The sequence below is a fragment of the Pristiophorus japonicus genome, chromosome 3 (genome assembly GCF_044704955.1).
Source record: "Pristiophorus japonicus isolate sPriJap1 chromosome 3, sPriJap1.hap1, whole genome shotgun sequence".
Taxonomy (NCBI): domain Eukaryota; kingdom Metazoa; phylum Chordata; class Chondrichthyes; family Pristiophoridae; genus Pristiophorus; species Pristiophorus japonicus.
Window position 1 is genome coordinate 330,152,325 of NC_091979.1, and position 16,367 is coordinate 330,168,691.

At 53.2% G+C, this 16,367-nt stretch overlaps 2 protein-coding genes and 1 pseudogene across 4 annotated transcripts in view; 1 reads left to right on the forward strand and 2 right to left on the reverse strand.

The window, feature by feature from the left end:
- The window catches only part of LOC139260402 (zinc finger protein 239-like), a 70,193-nt gene extending 68,420 nt beyond the window's left edge, over nucleotides 1-1,773 (reverse strand). For both annotated transcript variants that reach the window (XM_070876974.1, XM_070876975.1), the window contains exon 1: nucleotides 4-1,773. The gene's annotated coding sequence lies outside the window, so the exon portion shown is untranslated. The remainder of the gene's footprint in view (nucleotides 1-3) is intronic.
- LOC139256522 (zinc finger protein 850-like) overlaps nucleotides 1-16,367 on the reverse strand; it is a 511,041-nt pseudogene that overhangs the window by 191,700 nt on the left and 302,974 nt on the right.
- LOC139260400 (zinc finger protein 436-like) lies at nucleotides 1,568-16,219 on the forward strand. 2 transcript variants are annotated; one of them, XR_011592799.1, is made up of 3 exons: nucleotides 1,568-1,642; nucleotides 10,322-12,142; nucleotides 15,725-16,219. XR_011592799.1 is itself a non-coding variant. In XM_070876970.1 (2 exons), the coding sequence occupies exon 2, from the start codon at nucleotides 10,757-10,759 to the stop codon at nucleotides 11,489-11,491; it is 735 nt and encodes a 244-aa protein (XP_070733071.1). In that variant the 5' UTR covers nucleotides 1,568-1,642; nucleotides 10,322-10,756; the 3' UTR covers nucleotides 11,492-14,501. The 2 variants fall into 2 exon arrangements, 1 of the variants encoding a protein (XP_070733071.1); XM_070876970.1 differs by lacking the exon at nucleotides 15,725-16,219 and having other exon boundaries at nucleotides 10,322-14,501.

The window sequence follows — 16,367 nt, forward strand, 5'->3', positions numbered from 1 at the left end:
CACCTGACTGGCCGACTCAGGATCCACCCCTCAAGCACCGTGATTGGTTGCAGAACACGCTGCTCCCTGGGCCCTCCGACCTCTGAGCTCTCTTCCTGTTGGTTCCCAGGGCAATCAATCACCACTCACCAACATTACGCTGCCAGATGAAGTTGAGGGGCTCAGAGGACGAAATAAAATGAGGCCGTGAATCTGAATTAAGAAATAAAATTAGAGAAGCATGATTAAATGAACAAGGAGAGGCAATATAAACTAAAGGGTACAATCCTAAAGGGGGTGCATGAACAGTGAGACCTGCGGGTATATGTACACAAATCACTGAAGGTGGCAGGACAGGTTGGGAAAGCAGTTAAAAAACTTACAGGATGCTGGGCATCACAGAGTACAAAAGGCAAGGAAGTTATGATGAACCTTTGTAAAATATTGGTTCAACCTCAACTGGAGCATTGTGTCCAATTCTGGGCACAGCACATTAGGATGTGATGCCTTAGAGAGGGCGCAGAAAAGATTGACAAGAATGATTCACGAGATGAGGGACTTCAGTTTCGTGGATAGACTGGAGAAGCTGGGGTTATTCTCCTTTTACGCAGCGGGTGGTTAGGATCTGGAATGCACGGCCTGAAAGGGAGGTGGAGGCAGACTCAATCACAGCTTTCAAAAGGGAGTTGGATAAGTATCTGAAAGAAAACATTTGCAGGGCTGGGGGAAAGGGCGGGGCAGTGGGACTCGCTGGGAGCTGGTAAGGGCTCGACGGGCCGAATGGCCTTCCGTGCTGTAACCATTCTCTGATTGTGTGCGCAGAACCACTCTGTTCCCTGACTCAATCGAAAGCCTTCCTGACTGTGAGCACCTGTTAAACCTGCCCTGCACCTTCACTGCTCCAAGGAACTGCTCCTGGGCACGGCCAAGGGTGCCATCAGCCGGTCCAGGCAGCGGGCGATCGTTCAACCTGACTGCCTGCCTCTCTTCCGCTCTTACATCCGGTCCAGGGTGTTCTTGGAGATGGAGCACGCGGTGTCCACCGGTACGCTCGCGGCCTTCCGTGAGAGGTGGGCACCGGAGGGACTGGAGTGCATCATCACCCCCGGCAACCAAATGTTAATTTGATTTTACATTTTAAAGTTTAATTTGTTTTAATTGCCGGTGCTTTTAGTGTCCCCCTCCCCTTTTATAGGGAGCACTGGGGAAAAAAGGTGATTTTAGTGCCCAAAAAAAGGAAAAAAATGGGCCTTGTAAATGTCTGGTGTGTCACCCAGGTCGGGTGGCACCGTTTAATGTTTTGTTTTACAGGTAAACTCTAAAAGAGTTTCACTGCTCCAAGGAGAACCACCCCAGGTGCTGCAGCCATCATCTTATTGAATGGCGGCAGGCCCGAGGGGCCAAAGGGCCGACTCATCTCCTATTTCTGATGTTCTCCTGTATTCATGTCACTGGTCCCCATCCTGCACCTGATGGCCTCCCTGCAGCAAGATGGCCGCCGCGCATGCTCCCTGCCCTGTAACGGGACGATGGAAAGCATGTGACATCGAGGAAGCCCCGCCCCTGTCGCTCCCTGCTGCCCGCGGCGGGCGGACCCGTGCTGCCCAAAGATGGCGGCCGATCTCCCCGCAGCCCCCGACAGTAACCAAGGCCCGTCCCCGCCGTGAGTATATCTGTCCGCAGGGAGGCTGGGCGCGCTGCCCGGGCCGCTCCTCCATGCTCCGCGGCGGCTGCGTAACATCGTCCGTCCGCCGGCAATCTCCCACAAGCGGCTGGCCCCGCGCCTGCGCACAACTCCGCCCCGCCTCACCCGGGCCCCGAGCTCAAAGGCCGCGAGCGGAGCCGCCAACCGCCCGCCCGCAGCCCGCAGCCAATGGCGAGGCGGCGCGGGGCAACGGCCCACCCAGCGCGCGCTGCTCCGCGCCAATCAGCGGCGGGGGGGGCGGGGCCGCGGCACCCATCAATCAATGGGCGAACAATGCCGGGCGCGCGGTGCTGATGGGAAAGTGTCTGTGGCCACACAAACACAAGATGCTGCAAGTGTCCGCGGCTCAGGCAGCAACAGGGAATGGTGGGAGGTCTGTGATAGGGGAGGGGCCTGTGATAGGGGGGGGTCTGTGATAGGGGGAGGGGCCTGTGATAGGGAGGGGCCTGTGATAGGGGGGGGGGGGGTCTGTGATAGGGGGAGGGGTCTGTGATAGGGGGGGTCTGTGATAGGGGGAGGGGCCTGTGATAGGGGGGGGTCTGTGATGGGGGAGGGGTCTGTGATAGGGGGGGGGTCTGTGATAGGGGGAGGGGCCTGTGATAGGGGGGGGGTCTGTGGTAGGGGGAGGTCTGTGATAGGGGGGGAGGCCTGTGATAGGGGGAGGGGCCTGTGATAGGGGGGGGGTCTGTGATAGGGGGAGGGGCCTGTGATAGGGGGGGGGTCTGTGGTAGGGGGAGGTCTGTGATAGGGGGGGAGGCCTGTGATAGGGGGAGGGGCCTGTGATAGGGGGGGGGTCTGTGATAGGGGGCGGGGTCTGTGATACGGGGAGAGGGGGGGAGGTCTGTGATAGGGGGAGGGGTCTGTGATAGGGGAGGGGCCTGTGATAGGGGGAGGGGCCTGTGATAGGGGGCGGGGTCTGTGATAGGGGCGGGGTCTGTGATAGGGGGGGTCTGTGGTAGGGGGAGGTCTGTGATAGGGGGGGAGACCTGTGATAGGGGGAGGGGCCTGTGATAGGGGGTCTGTGATAGGCGGAGTGGTCTGTGATAGGGGGAGAGGCCTGTGATAGGGGGAGGGGCCTGTGATAGGGGGTGGGGTCTGTGATAGGGGGGGGGTCTGTGGTAGGGGGAGGGGCCTGTGATAGGGGGAGAAGGGGGGAGGTCTGTGATAGGGGGAGGGGCCAGTGATAGGGGGAGGTCTGTGATAGGGGGAGGGGCCTGTGATAGGGGGAGGGGCCAGTGATAGGGGGAGAGGTCTGTGATAGGGGGAGGGGTCTGTGATAGGGGCAGGGGCCTGTGATAGGGGCGGGGTCTGTGATAGGGGGAGGGGTCTGTGATAGGGGGAGGGGCCTGTGATAGGGGGAGGGGTCTGTGATAGGGGGAGGGGTCTGTGATAGGGGGAGGGGCCTGTGATAGGGGGAGAGGTCTGTGATAGAGGGAGAGGGGGAGAGGTCTGTGATAGGGGGAGGGGCCTGTGATAGGGGGAGGTCTGTGATAGAGGGAGAGGTCTGTGATAGGGGGAGGGGGGAGATCTGTGATAGGGGGAGGGGTCTGTGATAGGGGGAGGGGCCTGTGATAGGGGGAGGAGCCTGTGATAGGGGGAGGTCTGTGATAGGGGGAGGGGCCTGTGATAGGGGGAGGTCTGTGATAGGGGGAGGGGCCTGTGATAGGGGGAGGGGCCTGTGATAGGGGGAGAGGTCTGTGATAGGGGGAGAGGGGGGGAGGTCTGTGATAGGGGGAGGTCTGTGATAGGGGGAGGCCTTTGATAGGGGGAGGTCTGTGATAGGGGGGGAGGTCTGTGATAGGGGGAGAGGGGGGGAGGTCTGTGATAGGGGGAGGTCTGTGATAGGGGGGCCTGTGATAGGGGGAGGTCTGTGATAGGGGGAGGGGCCTGTGATAGGTGGAGAGGTCTGTGATAGGGGGAGAGGGGGGGAGGTCTGTGATAGGGGGGGGCCTGTGATAGGGGGAGGTCTGTGATAGGGGGAGGGGCCTGTGATAGGGGGAGGTCTGTGATAGGGGGAGGGGCCTGTGATAGGGGGAGGTCTGTGAAAGGGGAGAGGTCTGTGATAGGGGGAGAAGGGGGGAGGTCTGTGATAGGGGGAGGGGTCTGTGATAGGGGGAGGTCTGTGATAGGGGGAGGGGCCTGTGATAGGGGGAGGTCTGTGATAGGGGGAGGTCTGTGATAGGGGGAGGGGTCTGTGATAGGGGGAGGTCTGTGATAGGGGTAGAGGTCTGTGATAGGGGGAGAGGGGGGGAGGTCTGTGATAGGGGGAGGGGTCTGTGATAGGGGGAGAGGTCTGTGATAGGGGGAGGGGGGGAGGTCTGTGAGAGGGGGGGAGGTCTGTGATAGGGGGAGGGGCCTGTGATAGGGGGAGGTCTGTGATAGGGGGAGGTCTGTGATAGGGGGAGGGGCCTGTGATAGGGGGAGGGGCCTGTGATAGGGGGAGAGGTCTGTGATAGGGGGAGAGGGGGGGAGGTCTGTGATAGGGGGAGGTCTGTGATAGGGGGGCCTGTGATAGGGGGAGGTCTGTGATAGGGGGAGGGGCCTGTGATAGGTGGAGAGGTCTGTGATAGGGGGAGAGATCTGTGATAGGGGGAGAGGGGGGGAGGTCTGTGATAGGGGGGGGCCTGTGATAGGGGGAGGTCTGTGATAGGGGGAGGTCTGTGATAGGGGGAGGGGCCTGTGATAGGGGGAGGTCTGTGATAGGGGGAGGGGCCTGTGATAGGGGGAGGTCTGTGATGGGGGAGAGGTCTGTGATAGGGGGAGAAGGGGGGAGGTCTGTGATAGGGGGAGGGGTCTGTGATAGGGGGAGGTCTGTGATAGGGGGAGAGGTCTGTGATAGGGGGAGAGGGGGGGAGGTCTGTGATAGGGGGAGGGGCCTGTGAGAGGGGGAGAGGTCTGTGATAGGGGGAGGTCTGTGATAGGGGGAGGGGTCTGTGATATGGGGAGGTCTGTGATAGGGGGAGAGGTCTGTGATCGGGGGAGAGGTCTGTGAGAGGGGGGGAGGTCTGTGATAGGGGGAGAGGGGGGGAGGTCTGTGATAGGGGGAGGGGTCTGTGATAGGGGGAGAGGTCTGTGATAGGGGGAGGGGGGGGGAGGTCTGTGAGAGGGGGGAGGTCTGTGATAGGGGGAGGGGTCTGTGAGGGGGAGAGGTCTGTGATAGGGGGAGAGGGGGGGAGGTCTGTGATAGGGGGAGAGGGGGGGGTCTGTGATAGGGGGAGAGGTCTGTGATAGGGGGGGAGGTCTGTGATAGGGGGAGAGGGGGGAGGTCTGTGATGGGGGAGAGGTCTGTGATAGGGGGAGAGGTCTGTGATAGGGGGAGAGGGGGGAAGGTCTGTGATAGGGGGAGGGGTCTGTGATAGGGGGAGAGGGGGGAGGTCTGTGATAGGGGGAGGTCTGTGATAGGGGGAGAGGTCTGTGATAGGGGGAGGGGGGAGGTCTGTGATAGGGGGGGAGGTCTGTGATAGGGGGAGAGGTCTGTGATAGGGGGGGAGGTCTGTGATAGGGGGAGAGGTCTGTGATAGGGGGAGAGGTCTGTGATAGGGGGAGAGGTCTGTGATAGGGGGGGAGGTCTGTGATAGGGGGGGAGGGGGGGAGGTCTGTGATAGGGGGGTGGTCTGTGATAGGGGGAGGCCTGTGATAGAGGGGGAGGCCTGTGATAGGGGGAGAGGTCTGTGATAGGGGGAGGTCTGTGATAGGGGGAGAGGGGGGGGGAGGTCTGTGATAGGGGGAGAGGGGGGGGAGGTCTGTGATAGGGGGAGAGGTCTGTGATAGGGGGGAGAGGCCTGTGATAGGGGGAGAGGCCTGTGATAGGGGGAGAGGTCTGTGATAGGGGGAGAGGGGGGGGAGGTCTGTGATAGGGGGATAGGGGGAGGTCTGTGATAGGGAGAGGTCTGTGATAGGGGGAGGTCTGTGATAAGGGGGGAGGCCTGTGATAGGGGGAGAGATCTGTGATAGGGGGATAGGGGGAGGTCTGTGAGGGAGAGGTCTGTGATAGGGGTAGAGGTCTGTGATAGGGGTAGAGGTCTGTGATAGGGGTAGAGGTCTGTGATAGGGGGGAGGTCTGTGATAGGGGGAGAGGTCTGTGATAGGGGGAGAGGTCTGTGATAGGGGGAGAGGTCTGTGATAGGGGGGGAGGTCTGTGATAGGGGGGGAGGTCTGTGATAGGGGGAGAGGTCTGTGATAGGGGGGGAGGTCTGTGATAGGGGGAGAGGTCTGTGATAGGGGGGGGGAGGTCTGTGATAGCGGGGAGAGGTCTGTGATAGCGGGGAGAGGTCTGTGATAGCGGGGAGAGGTCTGTGATAGGGGGAGAGGTCTGTGATAGGGGAGAGGTCTGTGATAGGGGGGGAGGCCTGTGATAGGGGGGGGAGGTCTGTGATAAAGGGGAGAGGTCTGTGATAGGGGGGAGAGGTCTGTGATAGCGGGGAGAGGTCTGTGATAGGGGGAGAGGTCTGTGATAGCGGGGAGAGGTCTGTGATGGGGGAGAGGTCTGTGATAGGGGGGGGAGGTCTGTGATGGGGGGAGAGGTCTGTGATGGGGGGGAGAGGTCTGTGATAGGGGGAGAGGTCTGTGATAGAGGGGGAGGCCTGTGATCGGGGGGAGAGGTCTGTGATAGGAGGGAGGCAGGAGGGATCAGAGAGACAACAGGGAGGATGGGCACAATTCAAATGGTAATGGCAGGAGTTAGAAAAACATGTCAGGATCGGGTGTGACTGGTGTGGTAATGAGCAGTGGTCATTAGAGACAAGGAGAAAATAACACACTGAGGGGGAGAGAGAGGGGCAGGAAAGGGAGCCACAGGTTGGCAGCGGTTACGCTCTGAAATTGTTGAACTGGATGTTGAGTCCAGAAGGCTGTAAAGTGACTCAAGGAAAGATGAGGTGGTGCTCCTCGAGCTTGCGTTGGAACAATGCAGGAGACCGAGGACGGAGAGGTGGGAGTGGAGCGGGGAATTAAAGGGACAGGCGAACAGAAGCTCAGGGTCACACTGATGGACTGAACGGAGGTGTTGAGCAATACGGTCACCCAATCTACGCTTGGTCTCCCCAATGTAGAGGGGACCACATCGTGAGCAGTGAATACAGTATACTGAATTGAAAGAAGTATTTAGCGCCCTGGACAATGGGATGGGAGGAGGTAAAAGGGCAGGTGCTACATCTCCTGCGCTTGCACGGAAAGGTGCCCTGGGAAAGGGAGGGGGTGATGGCGAAATGGACCAGGGTGTCGCGGAGGGAGTGGTCCCTTCAGTATGCAGAGAGGGGAGGGAAAGATGTGATTGGTGGTGAGATCACGCTGAAGGTGGCGGAAATGAGGGAGGATGATCTGTTGAACGTGGAGGCTGGAGGTGAGGACAAGGGGAACCCTGTCATGGTTGAGAGAGAGGGGAAGGGGTGAGAGCAAAGGTGCGGGTAATAGAACGGACACGGTTGAGGGCCATGTTAACCATGGCGGAGGAGAATCCTCTGTTGAGGAAAAAGGAAGATGTGTCCGAGGCACTAGCGTGAAAGGTGGCGTCGTCAGAGCAGATGCGACGAAGAAACTGGGAGAATGGAATGTAGTCCTTCTAGGATGTGCGTTGCGAGGAAGTGTAGTCCAGGTAGAACATAAGAAATAGGAGCAGCAGTAGACCATTTGGCCCCTCTAGCCTGCTCCGCCATTTAATAAGATCATGGCTGATCTGATCATGGACTCAGCTCCACTTCCCCGCCCACTCCCCATAACCCTTATCGTTTAAGAAACTCTCTATTTCTGTCTTAAATATATTCAATGTCCCAGCTTCCACAACTCTCTGAGGCGGCGAATTCGACAGATTTACAACCCTCTGAGAAGAAATTTCTCCTCATCTCTTTTAAATGAGCAGCCTCTTATTCTAAGATCATGCCCCCTAGTTCTAGTCTCCCCCATCAGTGGAAACATCCTCTCTGCATCCACCTTGTCAAGCCCCCTCATAATCTTATACAGTTCGATAAGTTCACCTCTCATTCTTCTGATTTCCAATGAGTAGAGGCCCAACCTACTCAACCTTTCCTCATAAGTCAACCCCCACGTCCCTAGAATTAACCGAGTGAACCTTCTCTGAACTGCCTCCAAAGCAAGTATATCCTTTCGTAAATATGTAAACCAAAACTGCACGCAGTACTCCAGGTGTGGCCTCACTAATACCCTGTATAACTGTAGCAAGACTTCCTTGCTTTTATACTCCATCCTCTTTGCAATAAAGGCCAAGATACCATTGGCCTTCCTGATCACTTGCTGTACCTGCATACTAACCTTTTGTGTTTCATGCACCAGGACCCCCAGGTCCCACTGTACTGCGGCACTTTGCAATCTTTCTCCATTTAAATAATAACTTCCTCTTTGATTTTTTTCTGCCAAAGTGCATGATCTCACACTTTACAACATTATAATCCATCTGACAAATTTTTGCCCACTCACTTCGCCTGTCTATGTCCTTTTGTAGATTTGTTGTGTCCTCACACACTGCTTTTCCTCCCATCTTTGTATCGTCAGCAAACTTGGCTACATTACACTCAGTCCCCTCTTCCAAGTCGTTTATATAGATTGTAAATAGTTGGGGTCCCAGCACTGATCCCTGCGGCACCCCACTAGTTACTGATTGCCAACCCGAGAATGACCCATTTATCCCGACTCTCTGTTTTCTGTTCGATAGCCGATCCTCTATCCGTGCTGTGGGAGTCAGTGGGCTCACCTCTTTATTCCCTCCCTCGCCTCTTATTCCGTTACATTGATGACTGTATCGGTGTCATTTCCTGCTCTCACCCTGAACTTGAAAATTTCATTCACTTTGCATCCAATTTCCACCCTTCCCTCACCTTCACATGGTCGCTCAACGACTCTTCCCTTCCCTGACTTCGTCTCCATCTCTGGGGATAGGCTTTCGACCACTATCCACTCTCGCCCTCTGACATGTCTTTTTCCTCAACAGAGGATTCCCCTCCGCCGTGGTTAACATGGCGCTCGACCGTGTCCTTTCTATTTCCCGCACCTCTGCTCTCACCCCTTCCCCTCCCTGTTAGAAACATGACTGGGTTCCCCTTGTCGTCACCTTTCACCCCACCAGTCTCTACATTCAATGGATCATCCTCCATCACCTCCAGCGTGATCCCACCACCAATCACATCTTCCCCACCCCTCAGCATTCTGAAGGGATCGCTCCCTCCGTGACACCCTGGTCTATTCTGCTGTCGCCCCCAGCACCCCTCCCCTTCCCACGGCACCTGACTGTACAAGCACAGGAGATGCAACACCTGCCCTTTTACCCCCTCCCTTCCCACTATCCAGGGCCCCAAATACTCCTTCCAGGTGAAACAGCGATTTACTTGTTCTTTTAATTCAGTATACTGTAGTCACTGCTCACGACGTGGTCTCCTCTACATTGGGGAGACCAAGCGTAGATTGGGTGACCGCTTTGCAGAGTCGAGGGAATTCTGGAAGGTCAAAAGCAAGACTCGAGTTATTGGTAAACGCCGAGAGTCTGTAATCTGGGGAAAAGACAAAGTGGCAGAACAAGGAGAATCGCTGTCCCTTGAACTACCACAAACCCTGTGTGGAGGAGAGGGGGAGATACAGTGTGTCTCAGGAACTGTCCCACAACAGAGTTACAGACCCTGCCCCTTTTATTGATGAATTTAAAAGTCTGTATTAAAATGTGAGCCAGTGGGTTGTGAGCCCAGAGCCTTGTGTCCAGTAAGGGCAATAAAGGCCCCCAGCCTCCCCTGGCCCCAGGCCCTGAACAAGGGACTGCACAAAGTCACATCCTGTGGCTCAGCCAATCAGGGGCACAAGTCCCGCCCCTCGGGCTCCCCGATTGGTTGGAGGACCCGCCACTGGCTCACACCTCCAGCCCCGCCCTGCTTACTCCCTATTGGTTGGAAGCTCCTGTCTATCAGGCCGTGGGCCCAGGTCACATGTCCCTCGAGTGTGCTCCGCCAAACTTTGGAAAGTGGGCTCAGGACCCGGATGGGCGGACTCTCGGGGCGGGATTTCCATTTATTCTCTCCCCTCCTCCTCCTCCTCTCCTGCTCCCCATCTGAGAAACTCACCGACTCCGCTCTTCCCGGCCGCACCCCAGATTGTGGGCACAGGGGAGGGATTGGAGCCCTGGGTGGGCCGACAATCTTTATAATCACCCGGTAAAGGCCTCAGGCCCTGAATACAAGCCCCCGGGCCGGGCCGGGCAGGGCCGGGCCCCGTGTGTGCACCGCGGGGACAGGCCCGGGGGAGCGGGCTCAGTGACCGCCAGTGTAGACAGGGCAGGATCACGGTGCAGCGTGACCATCATGATGCAGGAAGAAAGTGGTCGGGGCTTCAGGGTCCCAGTGACCAGGAGAGAAAACCATTGCCTCATTGATCTTATTCTCACTCTGCACACAGCAGGTGAAGAACTTTAACTGAACCCAACCAGAGCAGAGGGAGGGAGGGAGAAAACTGGGGATGGAGGAAAGAAATGATGGAGATGGTGCGATGGGTTTGGATTTCAGCTCAGGGACGGAGAGTGTGTGGGACGGGGATTTAGATTTGGGGGAACAAGAGGAAAGAATGTTCCATAGAGCTAGAATTATCTGTCCTCAGTTTCTATCCTGCACTTCTAGTGCTGACCTTTGTAAATTCCTTTTACAGGATATTATAAAGGGAGGATTTGCAGACGGGAAACTCGAACCAAACCTGATGTCAAAATCTGACAGAGTCACTCGATTCATTAGGACCTGATGTTTGTCTGTTCTGTCTGTGGGAAAAGGTTTGAAACATCAGTGTGACTGGAAAAGCACAGAGACACCCACCCGAGTGAGAGTGTTCCAGTGCACTGCCTGTGGAAAGAGCTTTAACCAGTTACACAGCCTGAAAAACATCGCACCATTCACAGTGGGGAGAAACCGTACACGTGTTGTGTGTGGACCAGGCTTCAACTGATCATCCAACCTGGAGAGACACAAGGACACCAGCACCACGGAGAAACCGTGGAAATGTGGGGACTGTGGGAAGGGATTCAATTACCCATCCCTGTTGGAAACTCATCGACGCAGTCACACTGGGGAGAGGCCGTTCACCTGCCCCATGTGTGGAAAGGGATTCACTCAGTCATCCAGCTTACTGTCACACCAGCGAGTTCACACCGGGGACAGACCGTTCACCTGCTCTGAGTGTGGGAAGGGATTCATTTCTTCATCCGCCCTCACTGAACACCAGCGAGTTCACACTGGGGAGAGGCCGTTCACCTGCTCTGAGTGTGGGAAGAGATTCACTTTTTCATCCACCCTCACTGAACACAAGCGAGTTCACACTGGGGAGAGGCCATTCGTCTGCTCCATATGTGGGATACGGTTTGTTAAGTCATCTCATCATCTGAGACACCAGCGAGTTCACACTGGAGAGAGGCCGTTCATCTGCTCTGTGTGTGGTAAGGGATTCACTCGTTCATTCACCCTCACTGAACACCAGCGAGTTCACACTGGGGAGAGACCTTTTACCTGTTCCGTGTGTGGGATGGGATTCACTCGTTCATGCCAGCTCACTGTACACCAACTTGTTCACACCAATAAGAGACCGTTTAAATGTTCTCACTGTGAAAAGAACTTTAAAAGCAGAAATCATATGCTGACACACCAGCGAGTTCACACTGGGGACAGTCCGTTCACCTGCTCTGAGTGTGGGAAGGGATTCACTCGGTCATCCCATCTGCTGAGACACCAGCGAGTTCACACTGGGGAGAGGCCGTTCACCTGCTCTGAGTGTGGGAAGGGATTCACTCGTTCATCCAACCTGCTGACACACCAACAAGTTCACAAGTGACTGCAGCGGTTGGATTTTGCTGTTACTGTTGCTGTTAATCACATCCTGGACTGAACCATGTTCACTCTGACAGCTGGGTTTTATTGTTACTGATGTAATTAATCCCTATAACTGGTCTGGAGTTTAATTTTCTGGATATCATCGAATCATAGAATGGTTACAGCACAGAAGGAGGCCTTTCAGCCCGTCGAGCCTGTGCCGGCTCTATGCAGGAGCACTTCAGCTAGTCCCACTCCCCTGCCCTTACCCCATAGCCCTGCAAAGGTTTTTCTTTGCGTACTTATCCAATTCCTTTTTGAAAGCCACAATTGAGTCTGCCTCCACCACCCTTTCAGGCCGTGCATTCCAGATCCTAACCACTCGCTACGCAAAAACGTTTTTCCTCATGTCGCCTTTGGTTCTTCTGCCAATCACCTTAAATCTGTGTCCTCTGGTTCTCCACCCTTCCGCCAATGGGAACAGTTTCTCTCGATCTACTCTGTCTAGACCCCTCATGATTTTGAACACCTCGATCAAATCTCCTCACAACCTTCTCTGCTCCAAGGAGAACAACCCCGGCTTCTCCATTCTATCCACGTAGCTGAAGTCCCTCATCCCTGGAAGCATTCTTGTAAATCTTTTCTGCACCCTCTGTCAAACAACTGTCAAACAGTGAGTCGATTCCTTGATTTCTCCAAGAGGAGACTAATTGATGTCCTGTTACCGACTGCTCCATTTTTGAGTCTTTTCTCCTTTGTTAAAGGAAGAGTTTCACGACCTCAGGATGTCCAGAAGTGCTTTACTGCCAATCAATTACCTTTTGTTGGGAGATTGTAGAGGTTGCTTTACTCTGTATCTATCCCATGTTGTCCCTGCCCTGGGAGTGTTTGATGGGACAGTGTAGAGGGAGCTTTACTCTGTATCTAACCCCCTGTACCTGCCCTGGGAGTGTTTGATGGGACAGTGTACAGGTTGCTTTACTCTGTATCTATCCCGTGTTGTCCCTGCCCTGGGAGTGTTTGATGGGACAGTGTACAGGTTGCTTTACTCTGTATCTATCCCTTGTTGTCCCTGCCCTGGGAGTGTTTGATGGGACAGTGTAGAGGGGGCTTTACTCTGTATCTATCCCGTGTTGTCCCTGCCCTGGGAGTGTTTGATGGGACAGTGTACAGGTTGCTTTACTCTGTATCTAACCCCCTGTCCCTGCCCTGGGAGTGTTTGATGGGACAGTGTAGAGGTTGCTTTACTCTGTATCTATCCCATGTTGTCCCTGCCCTGGGAGTGTTTGATGGGACAGTGTAGAGGAAGTTACACGGAAAAGACGGCACCTTTGACAATGCAGCACTCCCTCTGTACTGCATTGGAATGTCGGCCTAGATTTCATGCTCCAGGCTCTGGAGGTGGACTTGAACCCACAACCTACTGACTCAGATACTAGAGTGCTACCATTGAGCCACGAATAACACCTCATTACTCGAGATTATTTCAGTTCTCTTGCCCTCAGTTACTCTCATGGACAAGTTCAAGCTCCCCATAGTGTCTCTCCTAGCCTTGGGATCCAGGGAAGGTATTGGTAACATGTCCGTGTACCTGCCCTGGGAGTGTTTGATGGGACAGTGTAGAGGGGGCTTTACTCTGTATCTAACCCCATGTACCTGCCCTGGGAGTGTTTGATGGGACAGTGTAGAGGGAGCTTTACTCTGTATCTGACCCGTGCTGTACCTGCCCTGGGAGTGTTTGATGGGACAGTGTAGAGGGAGCTTTACTCTGTATCTGACCCGTGCTGTACCTGCCCTGGGAGTGTTTGATGGGACAGTGTAGAGCGAGCTTTACTCTGTATCTAACGAGTGCTGCAGCTGCCCAGGGAGTGCTTGATGGGACAGTGCATTGGGACCTTTAATCAGAATCTAACCTAAGCTGTATATACCCTGGGAGTGTTTGATGGGACAGCATAGGGAAGGTTTTACTCTCTATCTAACTTGTGCTGTATATACCCTGGGAGTGTTTGATGGGACAGTGTAGAGGGAGCTTTATTCTGTGTCTAACCCGTGCTGTACTAGCCCTGGATGTCTTTGATGGGACAGTGTAGAGGGAGCTTTGCTCTGTATCTAATCTGTACTGTTCCTTTCAGGGAGTGTTTGATGGGACAGTGTAGTGGGAGCTTTATTCTGCCTAACTTGTGCAGTACCTGCCCTCAGAGTGTTTTAATGGGATAGAGAAGAGGGAGCTTTATTTTGTATTTAACCAGTGGTGTAGCTGCCCTGGGAGTGTTTCTGAGACAATGTAGAGGGAGGTTTACTCTGGTTCTAACCCATGGTGCATCTGCCCTGGTCGTCTTTGATTGGACAGTGTAGAGGGAGCTTTACTCTGTATCGAACCAGTGCAGTACCTGCCCCGTGAGTGTTTACATAAGAATTAGGAGCAGGAGTAAGCCATTCAATAAGATCATGGCTGACCTTCTACCTCAACTCCACTTTCCTACACTGTCCCCATATGCCTTGATTAACTTAATATTCAAAAATCTATCGATCTCTGTCTTGAATATACTCAAAGACTGAGCCTCCACAGCCCTCGGGTAGAGAATTCCAAAGATTCACCACCCTCTCAGTGAAGAAGTTTCTCCTCATCTCAGTGCTAAATGGCTGACCCCTTATTCTGAAACTGGGACCCCTGGTTCTAGACTCCCCAGCCAGAGGAAACATCCTCCCTGCATCTACCCTGTCAAGCCCTGTAAAAATGTTGTACATTTCACTAAGATCACCTCTAATTCTTGTAAACTAGAGAATATAGGCCTAGTCTACTCAATCTCTCCTCACGGGATGGGGAGATTGTCCCAAGAATCAGTCTGGTGAACCTTCGTTGCACACCCTCAATGACAAGTACATCCTTCCTTAGGTTCGGAAATCAAAACAGTGCACAATACTCCAGGTGTGGTCTCACCAGGGCCCGATATAATTGCAGTAAGACGTGTTTACTCTTATCCTCAAATCATCTTGTAATAAAGGCCAACATACCATTTGCTTTCTTAATGTCTTGCTGTACCTACAGGTTAACTTTCAGTGATTGGTGTACAAGGACAGCCAGGTCCCTCTGAACACCAACATTTCACAATCTCTCACCATTAAAAAAACTCTGCTTTTCTATTTTTCCGACCAAAGTGGATAACTTCCCATTTCTCCACATTATATTCCATTTGCCATGTTCTTACCCACTTACTGAGCCTGTCTATAGCCCCTTGAAGCCTATTTGCATCCTCCTCACAACTTACATTCCCACCTAGCTTTGTATCATCAGCAAACTTGGAAATATTACATTTGGTCCGCTCATCCAAATCATTGATATAGATTGTGAATAGCTGGGGTCCCAGGACTGATCCTTGCAGTACCCCACTAGTTACAGCCTGCCAGCCCGAAAATTAAGCGTTTATTCCTACTCTCTTCCGTCCGTGAACCAATCCTCAATCCATGCTAGTATTTTACCCCCAATCCCATGAGCCCTACTTTTGTTTAATAACCTGATGTGTGGCACCTTATCGAATGCCTTCTGAAAATCCAAATACACCACAATACGGCCCCCCCACCCTTATCTATTCTACTAGTTACAACCTCAAAAAACTCTTAGCAGATTTGACAAACATGATTTCCCTTTCATAAATCCGTGTTGACTCTGTCCAATCCTATTATTATTTTCTAAGTGCCATTACCACGTCCTTAATAATAGATTCTAGCATTTTCCCTCCTACTGATATCAGACTAACTGGTCTGTAATTCCCTGTTTTCTCTCTCCCTCCTTTCTTAAATAGCGGGGTTACATTAACTACCATCCAATCCGCAGGAACAGTTCTAGAATCTGTGGAATTTTGGAAGATGACAACCAATGCATCCACTATCTCTATAGCCACCTCTTTCAAAACCCTAGGATGTAGGCCATCACATCCAGGGGATTTATTGGCTTTCAGTCCCATTAATTTTTACTATTACTAATTTCTTTCAGTTCTTCATTCTCGCTAGACCCTTGGTTCTCCACTATTTCCAGGATGTTTTGTGTTTTCTTCCGTGAAGACAGACAAAGTATTTGTTTAATTTCTCTGCCATTTCCTTATTTCTAATTATAATATCTCCTGTCTCAGCCTGTAGGGGACCCACATTTACCTTCGCTAATCTTTTTCTTTTTATATACCTATAGAAGCTTTTACAGTCTGTTTTTATGCCTTTTGCTAGTTTACTCCAATATTTTATTTTCCTTTTCTTTCAGTTTCTTGGTCCTTTGCTGAATTCTCAAATCCTCCCAATCCTCAGGCTTACTGCTCGTTTTGGCAACAGAATAAGCCTCTTCCTTTGATCGAGACTATCTTTAATTTTTCTTGTTAGCCATAGTTGGACCACTTTCCCTGTGGGGATTTTGTGCCTTAAAGGAATGTATGTTGTAAACTATGTATTAACTCTAAATGTTCGCTATTGCTCATCTACCACCATACCTTTTAATGTAGTTTCCCAATCTACCTTAGCCAACTCCCCCCCCCATACCTACATAGTTTGCTTTGTTTAGATTTAAGACCCAAGTTTTAGATATGAATTTAAACTTAATATAAAATTCTATCATTATGGTCACTCTTCCCCAAAATGCTTCTTTACTACAAGATTATTAATTAACCCTGTTGCATTGCAAAGAGGCTGCAGAGAGATATAGGGCCCAAGTTTCGAGCCGCGCCTAGAACGGCGCAGTCCCGACCACAAAGTGCGCCTAAAAAAACCCTCCAGATTCTCCACCTCCCTGCAGGTCCTCTGGCCCTCGGCGCAGCGCAGCAGGAGCTGTAGGGGGCGGAGCCAGGTCTCTGCGCTGAAAACAGTGCAGGGACCTCTGCACATGCGCACTACAGTGGGCACACAAGTGCAGT

What these genes read in the sequence shown, in the direction of transcription:
- LOC139260400 (XM_070876970.1), top strand. Translation starts at nt 10,757, where the DNA reads ATGTGTGGAAAGGGATTCACTCAGTCATCCAGCTTACTGTCACACCAG.